Genomic DNA, 26,525 nt, shown 5'->3' on the forward strand with positions numbered 1-26,525 from the left:
CCTCCCCATCGTCCCCGGGCTCCCAGTTTTCTCTTCCACCTTCCATCATCAGGCCCCATATCATTCCTATCACGTGCTGTTACCGCACTCTGGGCTCAGCCTTTCCAGCACTTGGCAGAGAGTGCTGTCACACACATGTCTGAGCGTTTCGTGTCACATCTCCAACACTAGACCCTTCCCCACTCAGGGTCAGAATTCTCCTCCTGTGTCTGTGCGCTTCACCTAGGACCACAGCCCACCCTTTGGGGACTCCAGACAGGAGGGAAGGATTTTGATACACAGACAGAAGTGCTGTAAACTGAGCTTGAGGAGGGCCCTCAGATCATGAGGGCATTTCCTATTCCTAGAGCATCACAGGGGTGCCCAGGATCCCTAAGTAGCCCCCAGGGCCAGCAAACCCTTCCTCCTTCCAGAACCAGCCAGGGCACACGGCCAAGCCAGACTCCCACCATTCTGGGTGGAGGCCCTGCATGTGACAAAGCCGGGGATGACTCACAAGCAAGAAGGACTGGGGTGCAGGAGGTGGGATGAGCCCTGAACTAAGTCAGCAGGAAAACCTGACCTTTTCCCCATAAAGCTCATTTCTCTGGCTCAGGGGTACCCTGCATGGTAGCAGGCTCACTCCCCAAGGGTGCTGGCTTTCCTCAGGGATCTCAGATGGGGATGTACACGGATCCAGCTCCCTAACACTTAAGGAACAATTTTCTATACTCTGCCCGCAAGTCCACTGGGTGTAAGCCACACAGAACTGGTTCAGACCAGCCAAGCCATGGAGCTACCTCATCTCTGCCTACACCGTCCCCAACCTGCCGGCTGCCTCTGGAAATGCCACAAATCATGGTCACCTGCTAAGAGTCACGGAGGAAGACCAGGCCTTGCTGCTGGAGAGAGAAGGCTGGCAGGGCCCCTTACTGATACTTTCAAGCTGATGGCACAGCACATACCGCTGGCTGGGGAGAGGGCAGGACCCCACTGTGCCTACACTATGCCTGTCAGCCCCCAGCGGCCAGAGCGGAAGATCCCACAGCAGTACTTACCGGGAGGTCTGTGAAGGCTATACCTGCGGAGGGAAAGAACAGTCATCAGACCATGTGGTGGATTCCCACACCTCTGTGGGCCCCCAGAGGGCCTGTCACAATGGCTGGGAGAGGGGCTGGTCACCACATCTCCCCTATGGTGGATCCAGGGCCAGCATGAGCCAGGGCCTGGTAGGTTTACACCCTGGCCAGAAGTGAAGTCTGATATTTGGGTATTTATCCACAGCATTTCTATCCTCTCGGGGAAAATCTGCTAGGAATAACCAACACCCAAATGATAGATCCTGAGGACTCTCCAGGCCTGATCACACTCTCTTGATTCAACACATATTTCTGGACATGTACTCTGCATGCCAGGCTCTTTTCCACCCATTACCTCATCTGATCCTTAGACCAACTCTGGTGCTAACTAAAGGAGTGCTTAGTTAGGTGTTAACATCTGGGGCTTAGACCAACTAAGGCAGCAGGCTTTCTTATCCCCATTTTACAGATGTAGAAAGTAAGCTCAGCAGTTAAATGATTTGCCAGCAGTCATAAAATCAGCAGAAACTAGTCTTTCGTGCCAACACTGACAGAGAAGTGGCGACAGAGGGTGGCAGCTGCCCATCTTCAGCCCCTACAGCTCAGAGATTCTGAGCTGACAAGCCCAAGTTAACACTGGCCTGTGCACCCTCTGAGCCTTGCTGCCGAGAAAAGAGGCTGTGTTTCTAGGGACCCCAGTCCTGAACAGGAAGTGAGGGTAGAGGGGAGCAAGACCTAAAATGTATCAGCAGGCCCGAGTAGGAGAGGGGCCTCGGTATATAAACCAGAGCATTCATGTTTTGCAGGTTGAGAAATGACTCAAAGCCAAAGGAGACTCTCCCAAGGACTCATAGTCTTCCCATTTTTTAAGATAAATTCTTATTACATCCTCTAAGTTCCTAAGCTTCTGGCCTGAGAGATTTTCAAACCACTGACTACTTAGAGGTCCCTGTCTTCTCGCTCAGCTCCACCCAGAAAAGAAATGGAAACCCAGCAGGACAAAAGAATAGGTAAGGGTCTGACAACAGGTCTCCCAGGAAACCTCGGGCCAGAATCCTGACAGCTAGCCAGCGCATCCCATGTGCTTCCTCTGTGCTGGGCACTTAGTTCACCTCTTCCAAGGAAGCATTTAATTATCAGAACAGGCCTGGAAGGTTGTATACTGTCTCTGACACCGGTTTACATATGAAAAAACCAAGGCGCAGAGAAATGTTTACATTCTTTACTGGGCTATTTTGCTCCTCAGTGAAGGAAGTTCATAAACCCATGATCTGCCTGCCTGTGGCCACTTCCGGCCCCATGTGCATAGTCAGTGGTCACAGAACCAGCAGGATGGACTCTGGAAGCCCCTCAATGTCCACCCACCAGGTCTACATGGGAGCTGCCCCCACGGACCTCAGTGTGGCCGGGCTACTGCTGCTATGCTCCCAGGCTCGTGGAGAGGCCCACAGAACTCTGGAAGAAGGGGGAGTCCAGGCTCTATCAATTACCTGCTGTGTGATCTCTGATAAGCTACCCCACCTTTCTGAGCCTATCTGACAAAAGAGGGTAATGATACACCCAACACCCCAAGAAAGGAGAAACGGATTCTCTGTGAAAGCTGCCTTGTAAACTGTGAGGTCCAGGTATAAGCTGACTGGACTTGCACCACAGGGCAAGGCACCTGCCAAGCTCCTGCCCAGGGGATGACCTACCCAGGTCGCCTAGCTCTATCTCACACTGGCACTTGGGAAGGCATCCATGAGGATGAGGAGAAAGGATACTCCACCCCCTATTGCACTGGACAAGGGCAACACTGCTTCCCACAGCCCTGCAGGTCTCCAGGAGTCTCCACAAAGCCACTGTGATAGCAAGATATGAAATGGCCCATGGGAAGATCTGAGAAGTCCAGGCAAAGATCCAGGATGCAAACAGGACATACAAACCCACTGATGAGAAGTACCCTGAGCCAAAGACACAAAGCTCAGGGATCACTGATGCTGAGGATATAAAGAAGCTGTATAAAAATTACTCTGGGGACTTTCCTGGTGATCCGGTGGTTAAGAATCCATACTTCTACTGCAGGGGGTTTGATTCTGATCCCTAACCAGGGAACTAAAATCCCAAGGTTTGCAGGAAAAAAAAAAAATTATTCTGGAAGCACAGGGACCACTTGTGAGTGAGACATCAGTCTCCATTCACTCAGAACATTCATTTGTCCTCCCGTCAAGTATTTGCTGAGACCTCACAGAAACCAGGCCCTGCGTGAGGCACTAGGAAACCAGCTGTAAGCCTGGCCCTAAAAGTGCTGCCAACTCCAGCCAGAGAGATGGTGTCCAACTAGTAATGACACAGACAGCTCACCAGTGACACACAGGGCGAGTGCTGTGACAGAGGACGAGGGAGCAAATAAAAGGAGCAGGGCAGCTGGAGGCAAGAATTGTCACTCTGCTTCTCTAAAGGGAAAAAGGTTCTGAGGTGAGAGAGCAGTCACTGGCTCACTGATTCTGCGTGAGGTTCTGAAGCACATTATACTGACATGCAGGCTTGTGAGAAGGAAACAAGGTCATTAGAAGAGTCACCAAGTGGTCTATCACTCAGAGTTCATTGACCTTTCTTTAAATTTTGTGATCTAGAAGATGTAGAGGATAGGTCAGATTCATTTTTTAGTAAGGTCTCAGCAGTATCCTTGTGGACAAGACAGAAACACGTGAGCTTCAGAATAACACAGTGAAGTGCTTCTTAAATGGCAGGTGTCTACCTGGACAAGCTGTAGGCTGAAGGGCTCAAATCTAGCCTTGTCCTCTTCCAATATTTTTATCAGTATCTTGATGAAAACACATAGAAACATGCTCACCCAAATTTAGGTTAACACACAGCTAAAGATTGTTAACATGTAGCTGTTAACATACAGCTGTGGTGTTGGAGAAGACTCTTGAGAGTCCCTTGGACTCCAAGGAGATTCAGGAGTCTGAAATTAGTCCTGAATTTTCATTGGAAGGACTGATGCTGAAGCTGAAACACCAATACTTGGGCCACCTGATGCAAAGAGCTGACTCATTGCAAAAGACCCTGATGCTGGGAAAGATTGAAGGTGGGAGAAGAAGGGGATGACAGAGGATGAGACGGTTGGATGGCATCACTGACTCTATGGACATGAGTTTGAGTAAGCTCTGGGAGTTGGGGATGGACAGGGAAGCCTGACGTGCTGCAGTTCATGGGGTCGCAAAGAGTAGGACACAACTGAGCAACAGAACTGAACTGAACAGCTGAAGAGGATACCAAACATTGGAGACAGGATAAGCAAGACCAAAGCAGATCTTGACAGACTAAGAAAATTGACAATATAGACCTAAAGGAAGTTTAATTATGAGAAGTGTAAGGTCTAGCATGGGGCGCACATAAACATGTACTAGGGAGATAAGTTTTTAAAAACAGTGAGAGGGTCTGGCTGACACCGAGGTGGCCATGAGCTCTTTAGGGATCTAGACCAACAAAGGGTTGAGGGCCCAGAGGAGGGAGGTGCAGGTGCAGAGAGAACAATAAGTATATCCCAAATCTCGTGTCCCACGGCAGGTGCCATGCTCTGAGTAAAGTAAGGACAAGCTGAAGAGAGGTAAGGAGGGCAGGTGTTCAGAGCAGAGAGGCAGGACTGGGCCTGGCTCGGAGGGGCAAGCGAAGCAGGACTTGGGCAAGGACTGAGAGCCCATAACAGCAGGCCCTGGATTTTGACAGCAGAAGAGTGAAGAGGCAGAAAATGGTTGGAGTCCAAGAACACAGGGGGAATGAGGCCTTGCCCTGGAGCAGCTAGCTCCTTGCAGCTGGATACCAGCACTTGCAGCTAGGTGGCCACGGGTCAGGGGAGGGTTTCCCGGACGTGCGGCTGGGTCAGCTCTGCGGCATCTGTGCTATGCTCCTGGCCGCCCACACTGGGCTGTGGCATCTGAGTGCCCTGCTGAGGAATACTGGCTCCTGATCACCTGCCACAAGTAGACCTGATTTCCACACAGGTCTCCTGATTTTTCCCGGGCTTGGAGAAGCCACAGAGGGGATGTGGGGAGTGGCAGCCACCTTCTGACTGCCCCTGAAACTAGGGGAAGTGAGCCTCTGATGAGTTGGGTTCAAAGTCAAATGCCCAACTCCCTTTCGTGGCAAAGCCTCTGGTCAACCTGGCTGGTAGGGTTCTGCCAGATTAGAGACCTCTGCAAACTCAGGCAGGCCTGCCTAGCAGTTAGGTACCACCTCATAGCCACTCTGGCTGTGGGTTCCGCTCCCTCAACGGCCAAACAGTACCCATCCCTACCAGGGCAAGGTGTCAGAACAGCCAGAGTTCCTCTCTCTCTGAAGTTCTATCCTAAGTCTCTCTGTGTGTACAGGACTGCTCTGCAAGGGAACCTCCACCTGCCTGCTGCTGCTCCTGGATTTCTGACTGGCTGATGGCACCACTAATCCAGCTACTTTCTCATGTTCCCTTCTTGCCAGTGTGCCCCACCTGTCACTAACCCATGCTGCACCACCCCAAGGCCTCTGCAGGCCTGTTCTCCACTGTCTGCACCCATCACCACAGCTGTATCTCAGGTCATCTGCCTCCTCCTCAGCCCTTACTCCAGTCAGTTCGTCCTTCTCAGTTTAACCAAAGGGATCTTTCCAACTTAATTCTGTCGAAGCTGCTGTCTATTAACCACAAAAAGGCCAGAAGAGATCTGGCCCCATCTGACTCCAGCTTGTCTGTTTACCTCGTGTACTACAGCAGCCCTCACTGTTGCTCCATAGCAACCAGTGCCCTACAGAAGGGCCAGCCAAAGTCTGGGCCCAGGCGACTGGCATACAAATCACTTCCACTGTCCAGTATGTTCTAGAGCCCCTCAAACTTCTTATCAACCCTAAACCTTGCTCCAGTGAGTGTCACACAGGCCAGGAGCATGACCATGACATTACTCTCCCTGAGCACTGACCCAGGCTCAATAAATGCTGTTGAATGGATAGATTAGCAAAGGGAGAACCCCTACACACTCTCTTCCCCTTTCAAGGCTCCAATGCTTAGAAAGGGCTGCAGTTTCCCCAGAGCTCAGCAGAGGATATACAGCACGGCTCTGGCTTCAAAACCTCTCATCAACCAAAGTGGCTCCACAGGGCAGACCCTCCCAGGTCCCCTATGTACCCACCAAGGCTATGGCCATTCTTGGTGTAGAAGCAAGTGCCGTTGATGAGGTTGACACAGCAGCCAATCACGTCTCCTGTAGTGAATGTGGGACCATAGGGCTGGCCAGTCCCAGAGGAGCAGAAGGAATGCCCATCATCACCATGGTAACCATAGGAATGTTTATCCCAACCTGTGGAGAAAAAGAGAGCAAGAGCTGAGGTGAGGTACTTGAGAGAACAAGACAGTCAAAGAAGCCCACTCAGGCTGAGCTCTAGCCTCCACCACCTCACTAGCACACCTGGCCTCCCAGAGCTGGCTGTGGGCAGGGTCTGGCTGTGTTAAATGAGCAGTGAGTTCAGCAAGTCACTGCCCTGAGGAGCTGAGGCAGCCCTCCCAAAGAAAGAGCCCAAGCTGGGGTTAACAGGAACCAAAAACATGCGAGCCCTGGAAGGGACTTACCAGAGGGCCATGAAACAAGATGACTGGGGGAAACCTCATGAAGGAGAAGGGGCTTGAACTGAACTCTGAGGTATATCATGGGTTTTTTTTAATGCTTTTTTAAACTGAAGTATTATTTACATGTAATAAGATTCTTCCTTTTTAACTCACAGTTCAACAAGTTTTAACAAATATTACCCCCACCACTATCAAGATATAGAACATTCCCATCAATCCAAAAAGTTTTCCCTCATGCCTCTTTGCAGCCGATTCCATTCCACTCACCCCTAAGCCTTTGGCAACACTGATCTGATTTGTTCCTATGGTTTTGCCTTTACCAGAACGTCATATAAATGGAATCACAGGGCTTCCCTGGTGGCTCAATGGTAAAGGATCTGCCTGCCAAAGCAGGAGATATGGATTCAAACCCTGGTCCAGGAAGATCCTACATGCCACGGAGCAACTTAGCCCAACATGCAAGACAACCATTGAGCCAGCACTCCACAGCCCAAGCGCTGCAACTACTGAAGCAGTGAGCCCTAGAGCCCATGCTCCGCAACGAGAAGCCACTGAAATGAGAAGCCCGCCTGCCACAACTAGAGAAAAGCCTGTACAGCAATGAAGACCCAGCACAGTCAAAAATTAAAAAAATAATTTAAAAAAAAAATGGAATCACAGAATATGGAGTTTCTCGTGTCTAGTTTCTTTCACTCAGCATAATGCCTTTGAAATTTATCTACATTGTTAGGTGTACCTGTATTTTGTTTCTTTTGATTGCTGAGTAGAACTCCATTGTATGGACATACCACCGTTTGTCCATTTACTAGTTGATGGCATACGGTTGTTTCTAATTTTTGGCTAATATGAATAAAGCCACTAGACATTTGTATACAGGTCTTTGTACAGACATATGCTTTCATTTCTCTTTATACTTAGATGGGGGACTGCTGGGTCACAAGATAAGTATATGTTTTACTTGACAACAAACTGTCAAACTGTTTTCCAAAGTGGCTATACTGTTTTGCATCCCTACCAGCAATGTATGAGTTTTCACAATCTCACCAGCACTTGGTACTGTCAACTGTTTTTCATTTCTTCTTTTTCTCTTAAGATGTTTTAATATGTACGCAGTGGCTGTAATTTGTATTTCCCCAATGTCCAAGGACCTTAAGCATCTTTTCAATTACTTCTTTACATTGATAATTTTATTAGAAAATTACATTATTGAATTATTATTTAATAATTTTATTAGAAAATTCAATAATTCAAAATTCTAATAATTTTATTAGAAAATTATTGAACTATCTATTCAAATCTTTTTTTTTTTTAATTTATATGGAACCATGTGAAGTCACTCAGTCATGTGCGACTCTTTGCAACCCCATGGACCGTAACCTACCAGGCTCCTCTGTCCATGGGATTTTACAGGCAAAAGTAATGGAGTGGTTTGCCATTTCCTTCTCCAGCAAATCTTTAAAAAAAAAAACTGGTTTGTAAATCTTATTGAGTTGTAAGAGTTCTAGATCTATTTTGGATACAAAATGTGTTTTGCAAATATTTTCTTCCAGTCTGTGATTTGTCTTTTTTCATTTTCTTAACAGTATCTTTCAAAGGCCTGTTGGGATTTTTAAAATCATTTTTAAAAATTTGAATATAGCTGATTTCCTGCTGGGATTTTGACTGGGATTGTACTGAATCTACAGATCAACTTGGAAAGAATGGGCAGTATAATAATATTGATTATTCAAATCCATGAACATGGTATACTTCTCCATTTATTCAGGTCTTCTTTAGTTTCTCTCAGCAGTGTTTTGTCAAATTTATCACTAAATACTTCACTTTTGATGTTATTATGTTATTTTAAAATTCTAATTTCTAATTGTTTCTTGGTATTATATCAAAATATAATTGATTTTGGGGGTGGGAGAATGGGGTCAAGGTTTCTTTCTGGAGTGATAAAATTGTCCTAAAATTAGAGTATGATACTGGTTGCACAACTGTGCAAACATGCTAAAAACCCACTGAACTGTACATTTTATTTCTTTTTTGGCTGCACTATGCAGCATGCAGGATCTTCAGTGACCAGAGAGCAAATCCATGTCCCCTACACTCCATGTGTGGCGTCTTAACCACTGGACTGCCAGGGAAGTCTTGAACTACCCACTTTAAAAGACTAGACTTTGTGGGATGCAAATTTTAACTCAATAAAGCTATTAAACACACAAATGTATTTGACTTTATTTATTCATCTGGTATCCTGCATCCTTGTCAAACCCACCAATCAGTTCTGGTGGCTTTTGTAAAGACTGCAGTGTCCACTGAAAAAGAGTTCCTAAGCAAGAAGCTGCCACACTTCCCACATACAAAGAACATATGTATAGTTCAGAGAAAGCATCAGGAGCACCAGATTTGAGGCCACAGGCCGAGTTCTCAGCATGGAGTCTCCCAAGACAGGCTTCAGTGGCTGAAGCTACTAGAAACCCAAACTTCTGCTCCAGGGGCCTGGGATGCCAGGGACAGTGGTGGGCTCGCTTAATGCTGTCTGACCAGCACAGCCTTCCCTAAAGCCAAGCCCTCTGCTTACCACCTCCTGAGGCCATTGGCTGTCGGGGGAAGACTGTCCAGCAAAACCACTGTCCATTCTAGCTCTCCACAAAGAATCCTTGTAGGAGGGCTGGCTTGCTGTTTCTATCGTTCCTCTCAGAACTATGCCCACAGTTGCTGATTGATGCCCACCGAGTTCTCTCTTTTGCCAGTGCATCAAGGTTTGCCAATGCTTGCCCTCTGAAGGTTACTATAACATTCTTTGGTCTACCCCTAGTATATCGCCCACATACTTGATCAGTCCTGGTTCCTGTTGAGCCTCTCTGGTCACCAGTCACTGTTTCTGGAGCTGTCTCTGTCTCACTCACCACTTCCTAAGCCTCCCTCCAACCCTTCCCATCAGGAATCTGAGAGATGAGAGATGACACAGGTGTGTGCACACATATGGTGTGTATTTGTGTGCAGTGACTAGTTCCAGTCCATTCTTTCTCACACAAGGATGATCCTGTTTGACAGATCTTTTGTGCAGATTCTATAGTCTAGAAGATAGAAGACACAGGCTGGAAGGTTTTCTTTTGTTTCTTTTTTTAGCCTTCTCCAGATGAAGCAGCAGGTACTCTTTAAAAATGAATACAAATGTGGCCATTTGATTTACTGAAGCTAGTGAAATCATCACCAGAACTGTTTCCAACTTAGTGACTCAAGGATATTTGTGAGCTATTTCTGTCTCAGTGTATGGGAGCTCAATAGCCATCGCCAAAACAACAGATGTTTATATTTTCAAAGACCTAAAATAAAAATTTGAGTATTTTGAATACTTTTCTTCAAAGATAAACTATGTAATTATTTTGACAAACCTACCATAGAATTTTTGGATTTTTAACTCAAGCTACTCAAGCTATATATGGGTTTTAAGTTTCTAAAAACTAAAGAACTCAAATAAAAACTCAAAATATCTATTTAGAGTCAGTTCAGGATTCACCATCATCTCAGTTTGACCGAAAAATAGATACGTTTTCCTGTTTTGCTTTTCTTCAATCCCCAAATGAATTTTTATCAGTTATACAGACTTGCCCAGAGGAAGAAAATTCACAATCCCTGTGGCATACTGAATGTGAAGTGAAAGTTGCTCGGTTATGTCCGAATCTTTGAGACCCCATGGACTACACAGTCCAAGGAATTCTCCAGGCCAAAATACTAGAGTGGGTAGCCATTCCCTTCTCCAGAAGCATATTGAATAAGGCCTCCCAAAGATGTCTAGGTCCTAATGTCCAGAACCTGTAAAATACGCTACTTTGCATGGCAATAAAGATTTTGCAGAAGTGATTAAGTCAAGGCTCTTGAAATGGGGAGATGATCCTGGATTATCTGGGATGGGGAAAGTACAGTAATGCAGTTACAAGGATACATGTAAGAGAGAGGCAGGGGCATCAAGTCAGAAAAGGTGATGTGATGGTGGCAGCGGAGAGAGAACAGAAGATGCCATTACACTGCTGGCTTTGAAGATGAAGGTAGGGGGCCATCAGTCAAGGTATGTAAGTGGGCTCCAGAATCTAGAAAAGGCAAGGAAGTAGATCCTCCCCAACAGCCTCCAGAAAGACTACCACCCTGCTGACACCTGGGTTTCAGGACTTTTGTCCTCTAGAACTGTAAGAGGATTATTTTAATCCACTACTATTGTAACAGCAACAACAGGAAACTAATACAGTCCGCTATGGCTTGCCTGGAAAATCCCATGGACAGAGGAGCATGGTAGGCTCCTACAGTCCATGGGGTTGCAAAGAGTCAGATACGACTGAGCGCCTTCACTCACTCACTCACTCACGGCTACAGAAGTTTCTGAGCGTTTGGAATTATCAGTGCAGAGAAGCAACACCTCAGCTACTTGTCTCCTGCTCTTCAAAGCGCTATGAAGTTAAAAGCTTTTCAAAGAAGATCACAGGGCTGTAATGTATCTTCAATAGAAGCTATCATTTCATAGCCAATATTTTTTCCAAACACCATTAAGAGCTTGCATGTGTGTGTGTCTGTGTGTGTGTAAGATGTGTATGAATGCATGGGAAAGGGTTTTTAACTTGGGTTAAAAACAGAATATGAGTATATGGCTCATTTAGTAACAGTGGCTGCAGCAGCAGCAGTTTGGTTTAAGACCACTGTGCTACTTTTCCATCTTCTGGAAAGAACAAACATCATCTAACTGTTATCACTTAGTTAAGAGAGGCCTGCTCCACGGAACTGACAAATAAGGGTGGTGGGTGGTGTGAAAGGAGCAGAGAAGATACAACATCTAAGTAAATCAACGAGCAAACAAGAAAACACCTGGTAGGAAAAAAATGCTCTGAAAAAAACTGAGCCAGACGATGAGCTGGAAGTGGGAGTGGGGATGAGGAGTGACCCCTGAGCAGAGGTCAGCTTGACGAGAGTATCAGAAGGAAGAACTTTCGAGGTAAGAGGAATGAGTTCAGCATGTCTGAGAAACAGAAAGGCAGCCAGGAGGGCTGGAGCTGAGTGAGACTGAGGAAAGACTGGGAGTGGAGTCAACAGGGTTTGCTGAATGTGGGCGCTGACAGCGTGAGGGGAAGTGAAGACGACTCCCAGGTTTCTGTCCTGGGCAAATGGGTGGATGGTGGTACCACTCACTAAAAGATGGAGAAGATGGACAGAAGGAAGAGATCTTCAGGACATGTTAAATTTGACATGTCTTATTAGACATCAAAGCAGCTGGGTGGCAATACAAGGCAGGTGAGATGACTGTCACTCGTCCCAGATGTGGTAAGGTTGCCATGGGGAACACTCACTAAACAAACAGTGGTGTGGACAGAAAACTTAAAGTGAAGTCACTGGAGGATTTTCCTGTGCGCTATCCTCACACAATGGCTTTCTGTTTTCCTTTGAGAGAAAAATTCAGGCTAGTCAAGGACTAGAAAGGGCAGAACAAACACAAGAGAAAAGTACCAGAGGCCCAAATAGATGAGGACATGTTAAAGGGCACAAAGTCACTCGAAATGGACTCAGTCACCCCCACCCTCAATGGACCTTCCCCCTAGGGCTTGAGAAGCTGTGCAGCAGACAGAAGGGCTCCCCAGGAAGTGCTAGTGGTGAAGAACCTGCGTGCCAGTGCAGGAGACGTAAGAGACATGGGTTCAATCCCTGGATCAGGATTGCACGTGCGCACACATACACACACACACACCAGACAGAAGCTGGACTGCACACACGCAGACACACATACAGACACACACACACACACACACAACAGAAGCTGGTACTACAAGGCCATTCTTGAGGTATCGGGCAGACAGAAGAAAAACTGTGAGGCCAAGGCCTAAATGCTGTTACACGTTCTGCAGTGACTCTGGTTTTTGCTGTCAGTCTCAGGCTAAGGTACTAAGGAGAGGGGATCTGGCCTCTGTTAGAAAGAGACACTGCTATCCTGGATGCCAGGGTAGCTCATGTGGCCTGAAGGGCCTCTGCGGTCTGCTCTCGCACACAGCACTGTCCCTTCTCAGGTGGCAGACCCCGGGCCATCATTCACCTTCTCAGACCTTGGTTCCCTTCTCTACAAAATCAGGGGGAGCAATTAAACATCATTGTCAAAGGGCCCTAGGTATCTACTTACAAGAACACTCCAAGAGTCCAAACCAATCATAAAGTATGGTAATCCCCATCTGAAGGCTGAGGAAACTGAGGCACTGAGAGGCTCCACAAAGGCCTATGGTCTTATAGATTACACTCTCAGAGGCTTGGATCTCCTATCTTCCTTTTTTTGGCGGGGGGGTGGGGGGGGGCGCTGTATGATGCAGCATGTGGGACCTTTAGTTCTGCAACTGGGGATGGAACCCACACCCGCCCCCCTCAGTGGAAGCATGGAGTCTTAGCCACCCACTGAACTGCTAGGGAGGGCCTCTGGTCTCTTCTTTTCTGAGAGACTTTCAAGTAGGCTCCAAGCAGGTACCCACGAGAGTGAAGGTGAAGCCTCCTCCTTCCTGGGATGGTCCCCGATCCAATCACAGGGAAGAGGAAGATGCTCTGAAGACCAGACTGGGCTCCATCAGCACAAACTGCAGGGAACCCCAGGTTTCTGGAGCCTAGGCTCAGCCACCTGACCAGCGCTACTCCCTGTAGGTGACTGGCTGGGTTCTGTCAACTTTTACGAAGGGACTGGGCACCAGCAGACTGGGCACCACGCCGCTGGCACCCAGCCCCCAAGGCTGTGGGAACAAACAGCAGGATCGGGGAACAAGGAGTGCCAGGATATGTCTGCCAGCCCCCTTCACTGGGGGATAGCACTCCTTTTCTCAAGAGGTAGCTCCTCCCCTGTGTCAACCCTAGGGCTCCAGGGGGGAATGCTAATCCTAGGGAGCCTCCTCCCTGACCCAAGCTGGACTAGAAGGAGATCTTTCTGGAATTTCTGTACAAGGAAGCTGGGAGGAGAGTAGGCCTCAAAGCCCTGTGCTGCCATTGTTCCAACCTCATGTAGAAAGCCAGTTTGACAGACTAAAGCTAATAAGCAGAAAGCAGACAAAAGACAGGCAGAGAGCCTGAAAGACTAAATCCCAGATGGCATTTGAGTCCCCAAGACTTTGCACCTCTCCTTGCCCTGCTTGAGGGCTGGCTGACCCAGCTGGTGAGAGATGGGATTCTCATCCTGGAAACAAAGTTCTCTGACTAAAGGGGCCACATCCAAGCATCTTTACGTTGCCTAACACGTGGCCCACAGTAGGTGCTCAAGAAACATCTGTTGAAATGGAAAGGGAAATGGGTTGAGGGCTAGCAGGACTCCTGAAGCACAAGTCCCTGGGGTCAGACCATGCTGACTGACACACCACCCAGGGGCCATGCTGGGCTCTACCAAGAGTTTGGTTATTGCGACTTTTCTTTTTAAGAAAAGCTAAGTAATTAGAGCAATCTGCCTGCATCATGCCCCTATTTGTATACATTAATGGTAAAGCCACTTCTGGACCCCCCAAAGAGGCTGCAGACCTGGCTCATCCCCTGGGAAAGTCCTTTAACTTTTCTGGGTTTCAGCTTCCTCACCTCTGAAGGAGGGCAGCTGATATAAGTGTCCCTGCCAGCTCTGGAAGAATCCATAGTTCTTAGTCCTCCTTCCCATTAGGAGGGTCTAGCAACCATGGTCTTTCCCTGACCTCTGCCTAGGTGAGTCTCCCCTGCAGCCCTATCAACCTCAGCTCCGGGACAGACCTCCCCCCACCCCCCATTCCTGCCCCGGAGCCAAAGTCAGCCACTTTCTAAGTGTGGACCCTGGCAGTCACCCCTCCCTGGGTGGGCCTGGTGTGAGGCTGGGGTGATGAGACCAGGAATGAGGGTTATCACCCTCACCACAGGGCCAGAGCCAGCTGTCTCAGAGGATAGCAGGCTGTGAGGGCCAGAAGAGAATGAGGGAGCTCAACTGCCCTTCAGGGAAACAGCTCCAGGGGCTTGGGGACGACGAATGCTGGTGCTGCACAATAGGGACAGCACTGTGACAGTGAGTGCCACCCAACTAACCATTCTTCCCTCTCCAAAAGGAAAGAACTCTGTCCCTCCCACAGAGAATGGATGGGTCGCCAGGCTGGCACCCACACAGAAAAGCCTATCCCTGCCACGTCAGACACCTACCAGATGCCGGTGATGCAAGGAGAAGCCACGCCACATTCAGGCCAGAAGGCACAAGGCCCCAAGCGTCCCATTCTGATGCTCTGGCACCACCCACTTCCCTCTCCATCATTACCGGAGGGGAATTCCCAATCAGAGAGGTACGGGGGTGGCTGAGGACAAGGCTCATCATCTCGGCACTCCCAGATGCCATCCCTGGTTACAGTGACCTCGAGGTGGGCGACTCCCTCTAGGGGTGCCAGGAACTCCAGCGTGACTGCTCCAAGAGCCCCTCCGCCTGCCACTCCCATCTGCCAGGATATGTCGAGGGCTCAATCCCAGGGGAACTAGGAAGGGAGGGGACGCCTATTGCTGCATGGAGAGATTTCCACATCATCACCACATTAGCACCGAAGTGGGGAGTGGGGCTGGTGCTGTGCCTGCCTACCAGGCTCTAGTCCTGGCCCACAAATGACCAACACACAGGCTCCAGCCCAGACCTCATAAACCAGCCTGAGCAATAGCCCCTAGGGCACCAAATCAGCCCTCTCTCCCCAACAAACAGATCCTGATCATCACTGGACTTTGAGATCAGGAAGCCTTGGGTCTGAATCCCAATTCTGTCACTTCTTAGCCCTCTGAGTTCCCCTGGCTGAACCCTTTCTGGGTTGACAATGGACATGGAAAACCAGCCTGCAGGAGGCACTCCCTGGCAAGCTTCCCTGCCCCCTCTCTCTTTACCACCAGCTCCCTGGTCAAGCCTGGGCACTTCACACTTCCTCTTTCTCCTGCCTTGAGGGAGTGAGCAGAAATGGAGCCAGCTTTCCTAACTCACAGCCCACCAAGGCAGCACCAGGCCGGCTCCACTCTTACTGGGCCCCGGCTTCCTGGGTAGGTCACCTGGCCCTCAGAGCACTTGGCCATGCTGCTCGTAGGGCTGGCTACCGAGGGAAGGCGCTGGGCTGGCTTGGCCAGGGTGCTTCTGAAACCTGGGGTTGCTGTGGGGGGAGCGCAAATGTCTTAGGAGATCCCCTGGCAGAGCTGCTTCTCAAGCATGGTCACTCACTCAGGGTCAGCCATCCTCGGAAATCCATCAGATAATTGTTCTTCCGATAACCTCAAATATCTTAAAAAATCTGATGGGGCCCGTAGCCTGGAGCAGGTCAACAACGGATAATGGGAAAGCGAAAGAGATTTTCTCATTCAGCAAACTCTGTGAGGGTAGCATCAGAGAAGCCTCATCACAGTGCTCACAAGACTGTTACCCCAAGCTCTAGGAACCTTAACATCAAGAACAGGACCAACACAAGCCTCAGGTGATGACTCTGACAGCTCCAGACTAAAGGGGCCAGAGGGGCCCTGGAGGGTCTTGTCTTTACGGTGGCTCAACACGAAGACCAAGGCAAAGCAGGCAGGAGGAAAGGCTGTCTCTGCAGACAGCTGTGACTCTAGGAGTCTGTCCTCGTAGGGGCACCCAGGCCCTCCACTGAGGTAGATCCAGGTGTCAGCTGAAGCCCTGGGCAGGCTGAGTGACTATGCAGCCAGCACCTGCATGTGAACGGGCCTTCCATGGGTCGTATCTACCCTCAGAAACAGATACCCAATCACCAGGAGAGGTGCAGGGACAGCCAGGATAGGTGGGTCTAGACAGGACATGGCTCAAGTGGCATGGGGAACATTTGGCAGGGCTACCTGCCCACACCTCAGGCTCCCAGAGGACAAGCCAGGTCTCTCATCCATGCTGAATCAGGCTAAGGAAAGGGGTGACCGTCTCCCCCTAAGCTGAGGCGCAACCTCAGCTCCCTGGCCTTGGTATCTCTCCTCTGGGGTTGGGTTTGGCTTGCCCTTCTGGCCACTAAGCTCCTCCCAAACATCTGGGCAAAGTCACTAGACAGATGACCCGTGGTAAAGTAAGCGCCTGTGACGTCCTGCACCTGCTGCCAGATCCTGAGAAGTGGGCATAGGTAAAAGCCTTCCCCAAAGAAGGCCCAGTGTGACACTGTACTACTTCCAGGAGCCCTACATCCAGACTTCTTCGACCCAGTGCTAAGGAGGCAGCAAGAGGTTGACCAGTAACTGGTCCCACTCAGCTCTTCCCTCATGTGGCCCCGGTCTCCAGCCACGATAGACGACACTTGATAATCTCTGTTTTCAGAGACTGACAAACTCAGGTTTCAGAACTGGCTCTTCTGCTGTTGATGAAACCTTTTGTCTCAAAGGACTTAACTTGCCCTGAAAAACACAGCCTTCAATCCAGAATTTTTACTTCTGTGCTACAGAGAGGTGGCAGCTAGTATCTGGAAGAAGAGCAGGGCACTGTAGACTAGAAATCCCCAGGCCCAGGAATAACTTACTTGTTACTTAGTTGAGGGAAGAAAGGCCCATGCAAAAGGACCACGGGTTTAACTGGCCGCGGGGCCAAGGGCATTGCCGGCCCAGGCAAGGGCTGCAGGGAAACAGAGGGCTCTGACACAGAACAAGCTCCACAGGAGGGACTGAGGAAGGCCCTGCGGCACCAACACCATTAACTCCAGTGAACCACCAGGAGTTTAGACCACCCTCTGCCTGGACCACCCAGTGGAAGCTATTGCCAGAGCTCCAAGGTCCCTAGGTTTCTCTCCCTCCACTCCCGCCGGGGTCATTTCCCAAGGATACCTCAAAGATGGAACAGAATAAGAAAGGCAGCAAGGGGACGAGACACACCCAGCACAGAAACCCCAACCTATCTTCCCACAGCCCTGGTCCTGGGAGCTACTCCAGTGGCTTCAGGGGGCCCCCCTGGCTGTCCTCCTTCCCCAGGCCAGGCTGCCTCGAGGCACCCAGAGGCATGAACACAGGACCAGCACCCTCCAGCTTCTTCGCTTCACCAGCCTCAAGGGATACTCGCTGGGGAGGCTTGCATGGTGTCTACCATCAAGCCCAGGTTCTTGAGGCCTGTTCCCAGGGGCGTTGCTGGCATTAGGAGGGGTATCCCAGATGCCCAGGGGCACCCTGATGATTCAACCCACCCAGTGGGAGAGATGTATGACTTCCCAACGGAAGGGACTGAGCAGCCCCAGGGCAGACCCCTGGGAAATAATGCAGATCCTGGGGTAAAACATGCTCCAAAGACAGGTGGTTATCAATGGTGAATCCGAAGGGGGCTCATGAGCTGTGGGGAACAAGGATCTCAGCCCACATGGAGGGAGACAGAAGGAGCCCCCCATGTGGTGGGTACAGACAAACAGCATTTATAGCCTACTGAAAACCCACCTCTGTGCCACCTGCACAAAGCCACTTGCTATTGCTACCTGCTCTGAGCAGACACCTTCCCCTGTGTATCTTCAGGAGCACAGAGAGGAAGGATGTCCAGCACTCTGTTATTTGTTGCTGTACCCTAGCACCTGCCCTCAGGAACCTGACATGGACCCTCATTGGTCTGTCCTGATCTCTGCTATCTGCTGCTGCTTTCCCATGGCACACGCAGATATGAAATATCAGCGGCGTGCAGAAGGTGTCCCGCCCAGGAGAAGCAGGGACGAAACACTCCCAGGGGTGTGCTTAGATAGCCCACTCTGATAGCCCACTGATAGCCCACTCTGAGTAAGGAATGGGCGTAGTAAGGTCAGCTCCAGGGAGAGGAAAAGATGCTCACTGGAACCCGAGGATAGTGTGGAACAAGCAGACAGTCCCTCCGCCACCCCCCTCCTCTTGCACTACGCCCTCTCCTCTCACCCCCACCAAGTCCTGGCTGCCAGGTACCATCTGCTTCAGGAGATACACCCCCATCCCCAACTCCCAGCTGCGGTTCTACCAGTTGCTTCTTTTCCAACATTTCAAGGAAAGGATGCCCCAGTGGGCCTGGGCTCTCCTTTGAGGGATTGTAATGATGAAGGTAATAGATGCTACCCCAAGAGAACATCTGCCTCCTCCACAGAAACGGCAAGGAGGAAATGATTAGTTGTCCAGCTTGCTGCAGACGAGGCTGCCTAGTAACACAGCCTAGTCTCCCCGGCCCTGTCTGAGGTACGAGACACAGAAGGAAGATCTGTCCTAGCCTAGCCCCCTTCAAAGCACCTGAGCCTGGGAGGAGCCCAAATCCCCTCTACCCACGCCCATGACTTTCTTCCTGCTTCTCCAACCCAGGGATCCCAGCCCACATGCTCTGCTGCCAGCTCAACAACGGAAGGGTGGGGCCACAGGTACACTCACCTGCCCACAGACCATCCTGACTGGCTTCAAAACCATTTAGCCAAGAGTTCTGAGAGTCTTTTTTTGGCCACACCTGTTCCTTGGTTCACACTTAAGGAGGCCAAAAACACCTTACAAAAGATAAACATCAAAACTTCGACATCTTCCATCAGAAACCTTTGACTATACAAGCTACAACATGCACATATGTTCCTGGGAAAAGACTGAACACCAGGCCTCATTCGAGAGGCGCTCTCTGTTTACCACCTGCTCCCAGGGCCAAATGAGACCCCAGGGTGGCTACCCTCTACCCTCCGACAGCCTCAGAGGCAAACATGTCCTCTCTGAGCTAGTACAGGAAAACCTGTAAGAAAACACTGAAAACATCAACATCCTGACTTTGGTTGCTATCCATCTTCATTCTCTATAATTCAACTCCAGCTAATGCACTAAACATATCTACTTAAATACAGAAAACACAACACTGGAGAGAAAATGTCATTTAGAGTACACCTAACTCCACTCTGATGCACAAACACCCATTAAAGAATTTTAAATGTATACGTACTTTCTTCCTCAGACAAGAAAAAAATCTATAACAATAAACTAACACTTGTGAATCCCCTTTTCCTGTGTCAGGCACTGTTCTAAGCACTTTAAGCACTCAATCCCCATAATCATCCCATATATGAGTTAAGTACTAGTATCACGTCCCATTTACATATGAGGAAACTGAGACCCAGAGCAGTTAGGTGACTTGCTCCAGGAAACACAGCTGCCAGGATACAAATACAGCATGACTCCGGAGTCATGTTCTCAGCCATTGAGCTACACTGATCCAGAAGCCAACCACAACCCGAGGGTTGGCTTCCTCACATGAGCAAAAGAGAGCCAGTAGCTGGTTCAACCATACTGAGCCCCGACACACAGGAAAGGGTAGACAGTCAACCCCCATGCACAATCAGTGCCACGACAGGGCAGTGCAGGGAGGCTGAGCTTCAGATGAAGGCTTCTAGCCCAAGACAGGCTGCAGGCCAGGGGGACTTGACTCAACAATGGTTCCAGAACCACACTTGGCTTACTGCGCCAGTGCATTGAGGCAAAGCCCAGGGAGATTCAGAAATGGCCTGCTCCCACAGCCTAAGGACATCTGTCTCACTCTGGGAAAGCTGCTATAAAAAGATGTGACCCAGTCCCAAGGAGTTCACAATCCAGAAAGGATACTGGGAAAATGGGAAGGAATCACGTGGAGCAAGGTGGTGTCACCAGAGATGCAATTAGGGCTGAAGGGATCGGGAAGACTGCACGAAAGCTCACAAGCAAGGAGGACACCTCCAGGGCAAGGAGGACATCAGCCAAGGGGCAGAGAAGGAAATGTTTGCAGGGTGTTTGGGGTCCCACACAGACCTGCTGGTATGCAGCGTGTGTGGAGGGTAAAGGCGGCAGAAAGAGGTGAGCAGGGCCCACAACACCTGTGTCTGATGGAAAGAGGGGGGTGTCAGAGGTCCAAAGCAGGCAAGGGACAGAGTGTACAAGGGGAACAGAGAACAGAGGCCCAAGGCAGAGAGGTTAATCAGGAGGCCATGAAAACAGCCCAGTGGAGAAGCTATAGAGGCTGGAGGTGCAGTGGAGGAAGAATAGAGAGAAAGGCCAGATTAAAGAGATGCTTAAGAGCAGTAGAACCATGGGATGAGGGAAAAGGAGGAAGGATCCTACTTAGGGGCCAGGGTGGACAGTGACTGTCAACAGAGACTGGGAACACATGAGGATCTGCGTTTTGCAGGAAGATAAACCTCACTCTGGGGCAAGCAGGTTCACTGTCTACTAGACCTTAAGCAAAACGCTGAGGATTCTGGAAGTGCAATCTGCTCAGAGTGGAGAAAGGAGTGAGTTGTACACTCTTGCCTGGAGGGCCCTTCAGCTGCCCCTTCATTAAACTTTCAGGACCTGGCAAAGCACCATCAACCATTCAGGGGCCAAAGAGAGTCTGCTGGGTCCCTCAACGAAGGAGAAAATTGCCTCCACCGTCTCCATACCCACGTCACCCAGCTATTATAAGTTCTAATCAAGAATAAGACCCAGATGGGAATGCCCTGGAAATCCAGTGGTTAGAACTCGTGGTAAGTGCTTTCACTGCAATGGCCTAGGTTTGATCCCTGGTCTGGGAAAAGAGATCCCACATGCTGCACAGTCCAGACAAAAGAAAAGAATGAAAGAGACTCCCATGGTGGTCTAAAGGCTGAGACTCCACGCTCCCAATGCAGGGGGCCTGGGTTCGATCCCTGGTCAGGGAACTGGATCCCACATGCCTCAACTAAGACTTCATAGGCTGGATCCCACATGCTGCAAGGAAGACCTGGGGCAGCCAGACCAATAAAAATAAATATAAAAGAATAAAAGAAAAGACAGTCTAGTGTGCGCACATGTGCGTGCACACACACACACACACACACACACAGAGGACTACTACTCAGCCATGAAAAAGAACAAAATAATGCCATTTGCAGCATGAGATCATCATGCTAAGTGAAGTCAGAAAGACAAACATCATATGACATGACCTAAATGTGGAATCTAAAATATGATACAAATGAGTTTATTTACAAAATAGAAACAGATTCACAGACATAAAGAACAAACTTTCAATTACCAAAGGGGAAAGGAGGGATAAGGGAAGGGATAAATTAGGACTTTGGGACTAGGAAATACAAACTACTACATATAAAATAAACATGGTCCTACTGTATAGCACAAGGATTTATATTTAATATTTTATAATAAATCATAATAAGAAAGAATATGAAAAAAGAAAAAAAAAAAAGACAACCTAAATAGGGGGAAAAAATGGCAAATCATGTCACTGACAAGAAACTTATATCCTGAACATATAAAGAACTCTTACAACTCAATAATAAAAAGATTAATAACCCAACTTAAAAACAGTCAAGTCACATTGTGTGGCAAAAAAAAAAAAAAGCAGAAGATATTTAATAGATGTTTCTCCAAGGAAGATAGATAAATGGTCACTAAGCACACGAAGAGAGGCTTGATATTACTAGTCAGGGAAATGAAATGAAAAGCACAATGAGACACCACTTCATACCCACTGGGGCTGCTGTTTGTAAATGGCCCAGTCGTGTCTGACTCTTTGCAACTCCATGGACTGTAGCCCGCCAGGCTTCTCTGTCCATGTAATTTTCCAGGCAAGAATACTGGAGTGGGGTTGCCGTTTCCTACTCCAGGGGATCTTCTCGACTCAGGGATCAAACCCAAGTTTCTTGTGTCTCCTGCACTGGCAGGCATTCTTTACCACTAGCACCACCTGGGAAGCCTCATACCCAATAGGGTGGCTGTAATCAAAAAGTCCGGACAAGGCAATGGCACCCCACTCCAGTACTCTTGCCTGGAAAATCCCATGGACGGAGGAGCCTGGTAGGCTATAGTCCACGGGGCCACTAAGAGTCGGACACGACTGAGTGACTTCACTTTCACTTTTCATTTTCATGCACTGGAGAAGGAAATGGCAACCCACTCCAGTGTTCTTGCCTGGAGAATACCAGGGACAGAGGAGCATGGTGGGCGTCCGTCTATTGGGTCACACAGAGTCAGACACGACTGATGCGACTTAGCAGCGGCAGCAGCAATCAAAAAGTCAGATAATTACAAGTGTTGGCAAAGATATGGAGAAATCAACCCTTATACACAGGCTAATGGGAAGTAAATGGGGCAGCCACCATGGCAATCAGTGGTAGTTCCTCAAATGACTAAACAGTATTACCATATGACCCAGCATTTCTACACCTACGTATACTCAAGAGAAATAAAAACACATGTCTGCGCAACAGCTTGTATACAAGTGTTTATAAAAGCATCAATTATAACAGCCAAAATACAGAAACGATCCAAATGACCATCAACAGATGCATGGATAAGCAAAATGTGATATGTCCATACAACAGAGTATTATTCTACCAGAGGAAGGAAGGAAGCTCTGATATATACTACAGTGTAGATGAACCTCGAAAACATTATGCTAACTGAAAGAAGCCAGTCACAAAAGGCCACATATTATGTATAATGATTCCATTGGTATGAAATCTCCAGAACAGGAAAAGTTCATGGAGACAGAAAGTAGATCAGTGGTTTCCAGAGGCCAGAAGGAGGGAAAATCCAGGAATGACTATTAATGGGTATGGAGTTTTTATACGGGATGGTGAAAATAATCTGGAATTAGATAGTAGTGATGGTAGCACAACTTTGTAACTATACTAAAACCATCGAATTGTATACTTCAGAGGAGTGAATTTTATTGGATGTTAATTATATCTCAATTTAAAACTACACAGAAAAATGAGACTGATAACAGTAATTGTTCTTTTTTACTAATTAACAAAATGGATTCAATTAATCTAAAAGATCAATCATGAAAATGTTTTTAGGTTCTGATAATAATAATCACAGTCATTTTCCTATAAATTAAGAGAACCAGATGGGCAAAGCAGAATACACTAAAAGCAATGCCACTGGAAACAAGCTGCTACTTGAACCAGCTAATAAGAGAGGAAGAGGACACAAAAAATGTGTCCCCAAAGAGCAACTGGCACTGATAAATTATTCTAAACTTGCAAACAGAAAATAATCTACATATACAGCAACGAAAATAAGGAACCCCTCCCAAAGACCTAGTAGGATTCTTCTCAAATAAACCAGATACATTGAGTTACCTCAGTATACACTCATAGGCATTTATAAATTTAACTGTCCACTTCTAATGAAATGTTTCCAGTTCAATATTTTAGGACAAGGAAAGGAAGTTTTTGGTTTTTTTTTATTAAACCATAATCTACCACCTCCTGAAGCTCCCTGGCATGCCTGAGCTCTTACAGTTCCTACTGCCCAAGATCCCTGGTCTAGCCTTGACCCCATCTAGAAGGCCTCCTCTAAATTAGGTACTCCTGAACTAGCAAATCTGATTGCATCTTGCCTCTGCTTAAAACACTCCTGCAACTCAGCCATAAAAAAAGAACAAAATAATGCCATTTGCAGCACCACAGATGAACCAAAAGACTGTCATACTGAGTGAAGTAAGTTAGACACAGAAAGATAAACATCATGTTACCACTTATATATGGAATCTAAAAAAAAAAAAAAAAAAAAAGGGTATGGACTTTGCTGGTGGTCCAGTGGTTAAGACTCTACATTCCCAATGCAGGGAACACAGGTTCAATCCCTGAGCAGGGAACTAAGATCCCACATTCCACACGGATGCCAAAAAAGGGGTCGGGGGAATAAAGCAATAAAATACAAAGGATACAAATGAATTCATTTACAAAACAGAAGTAAAGTCACAGACAGAAAACAAACTTATGGTTACTAGGTGATAAGGCGGGGGAGGGATAAATTGGGAGACTGGGACTAACTACTATACACGACTATGTATATAATAGATAAATAATAAGAACCTGCTGTGGGAAGGGGGTTCAGGAGGGAGGGGATTCATGTATGCTTATGGCCGATTCATGCTGCTGCTGCTGCCAAGTCGCTTCAGTCGTGTCCGACTCTGCACGACCCCATAGACGGCAGCCCACAAGGCTCCCCCGTCCCTGGGATTCTCTAGGCAAGAACACTGGAGTGGGTTGCCATTTCCTTCTCCAAGGCATGAAAGTGAAAAGTGAAAGTGAAGTCGCTCAGTCATGACCGACTCTTAGCGACCTCATGGACTGCAGCCTACCAGGCTTCCCCATCCATGGGATTTTCCAGGCAGGAGTACTGGAGTGGGGTGCCATTGCTTTCTCCATGATTCATGCTGGTGTACGGCAAAAACCACCACAATACTGTAAAGTAATTATCCTCCAATTAAAATAATTAAAAAAAAAAAAAAACTTGCTGTATAGCACAGGGAACTCTACTCGGTACTCTGTAATGGCCTATATGGGAAAAGAATCTTAAAAAAAAAAAAAAAAAGAGTGGCTGTATGTACAACTGATTCACTGTGCTATACACCTGAAACTAACACACCATTGTAAATCAAGTACACTGCAAAAAAAAAAAAAAAAAAAACAGTCCTGCAGCCCCCACTGCTTATATACATAAAAGTCTAGGCCCCTTGCCATAGTAATAAGACTCTTCCCTCAACTAGCTCATCCTGACTGTTCCCAGGAAACCATCCCATCACAGCAGACAACTTAAGAGACCCACTCACAGGCCCCATAGAATCACTGCCCAAAACCAACTGGCAAACTACTGCTGCTGCTGCTGCTGCTGCTAAGTCGCTTCAGTCGTGTCCGACTCTGTACGACCCCATAGACGGAAGCCCACCAGGCTCCCCTGTCCCTGGGAATCTCCAGGCAAGAACACTGGAGTGGGTTGCCATTTCCTTCTCCAATGCATGAAAATGAAAAGTGAAAGGGAAGTCGCTCAGTTCTGTCTGACTCTTAGCGACCCCATGGACTGCAGCCTACCAGGCTCTGCCGTCCATGGGATTTTCCAGGCAACCAGGGTGAGACAGCGCTTCACACTGTTGCACAACCATAATCATCCCTACCACCACCCTCCACTAAGTACACCTGAATCTATCAAGAGATACATCACCCCTCTAACATCTCATCTGGAGTTAACACCAAAGTCTGAAATTCTAGACACAGCTAAGGCCACCACCATCGCTCCCCTCCCACCAACCATACATCTAAATGGTCCAAATAGCCTTCATCTCAACCAATGGCCTCTTAGAAATGAGAAGAATCTGGCAGGAAGGTTTTAACTACTATCATCCTCCATCTCTCACTTCACCACCAAAATACATGCAAGTAATTTCAGGTATAACCATTTTTGAATGATGATTCTTCTGGTTTTGGAGAACATATGCTCATCACATACACACACACACACACACACAAAGTGACCCCAGAAAATGGAAAGCACTAAAGGGGATTCCGATCTTCCAAACACAGCACTGAGGTGAACAGTGGCAGGCCCCCATCATTCCTGAGCAGTGAGGGGGTCCTGTCCTCTGTCCCCTCTGTCCCTACATCTGTCCTGTGCTAGGTCTGCCCAGCCACTCAGCCAGTCCTACATCCAGGAAAGCCAGAGGCATCCATCATTCCTAGGGTGCATCCCTACCTAGATGCAACCTGATTCCTAGTTTCCACCTTACGGAACAATCAGGGAGATGATCAGATATGGCAGGAAGGAAAACCCTCAGGAGCTGGCAGGCAGAGTGAAAACGAAGACAGGTGCCATATGCATAGAACACAGAGGCTCCTTTCTCTTGCCAAAAGACAGATGCACCAGTGAGGTTGTAAACAAGGCGCTAGCCCTCCTGATGTGTTAGTGTGGGAACTAACACCTTATCCACTGTCCCCAAGCCCCTTCTCCCTAGTCACCTCCAGCGCCCAGGCAGAGTCTGACTTCACAACAACATTGCATTACAATGTCAAAGCATGTGACCCTCAGCTAACCTCTAAGCAGCCCAGAGGGGTCAAAAGCCCCATCTTATGAACAAGACAAAGAGACTAAGTCAGCTCCACACGGCTCCATCTCAAGAGTTTCAGGTCAGTTCAGCATCCCTTGAACCCCTTCTAACCTCATATGCTCCACTC

The 26,525-nt window shown here is 48.2% G+C and overlaps 1 protein-coding gene across 2 annotated transcripts in view; it reads right to left on the bottom strand.

Moving 5' to 3' along the window:
- RANBP10 (RAN binding protein 10) overlaps positions 1 to 26,525 on the bottom strand; it is a 61,055-nt gene that overhangs the window by 11,623 nt on the left and 22,907 nt on the right. The window contains exons 4-5 of one of the 2 annotated variants that reach the window (XM_086351177.1): positions 6,203 to 6,370; positions 1,038 to 1,060 (exon numbers count right to left, since the gene is read on the bottom strand). In XM_086351177.1, coding sequence (XP_086207303.1) covers positions 1,038 to 1,060; positions 6,203 to 6,370 — 191 coding nt within the window. Of the gene's footprint in view, positions 1 to 1,037; positions 1,061 to 6,202; positions 6,371 to 26,525 lie in introns of those variants that run through there. The other variant, XM_086351178.1, reaches the window with a different exon arrangement.

The sequence above is a fragment of the Bos grunniens genome, chromosome 18 (genome assembly GCF_055505025.1).
Source record: "Bos grunniens cultivar Pamir isolate PY7600 chromosome 18, Bosgru_T2T1.0, whole genome shotgun sequence".
NCBI classification, from domain to species: domain Eukaryota; kingdom Metazoa; phylum Chordata; class Mammalia; order Artiodactyla; family Bovidae; genus Bos; species Bos grunniens.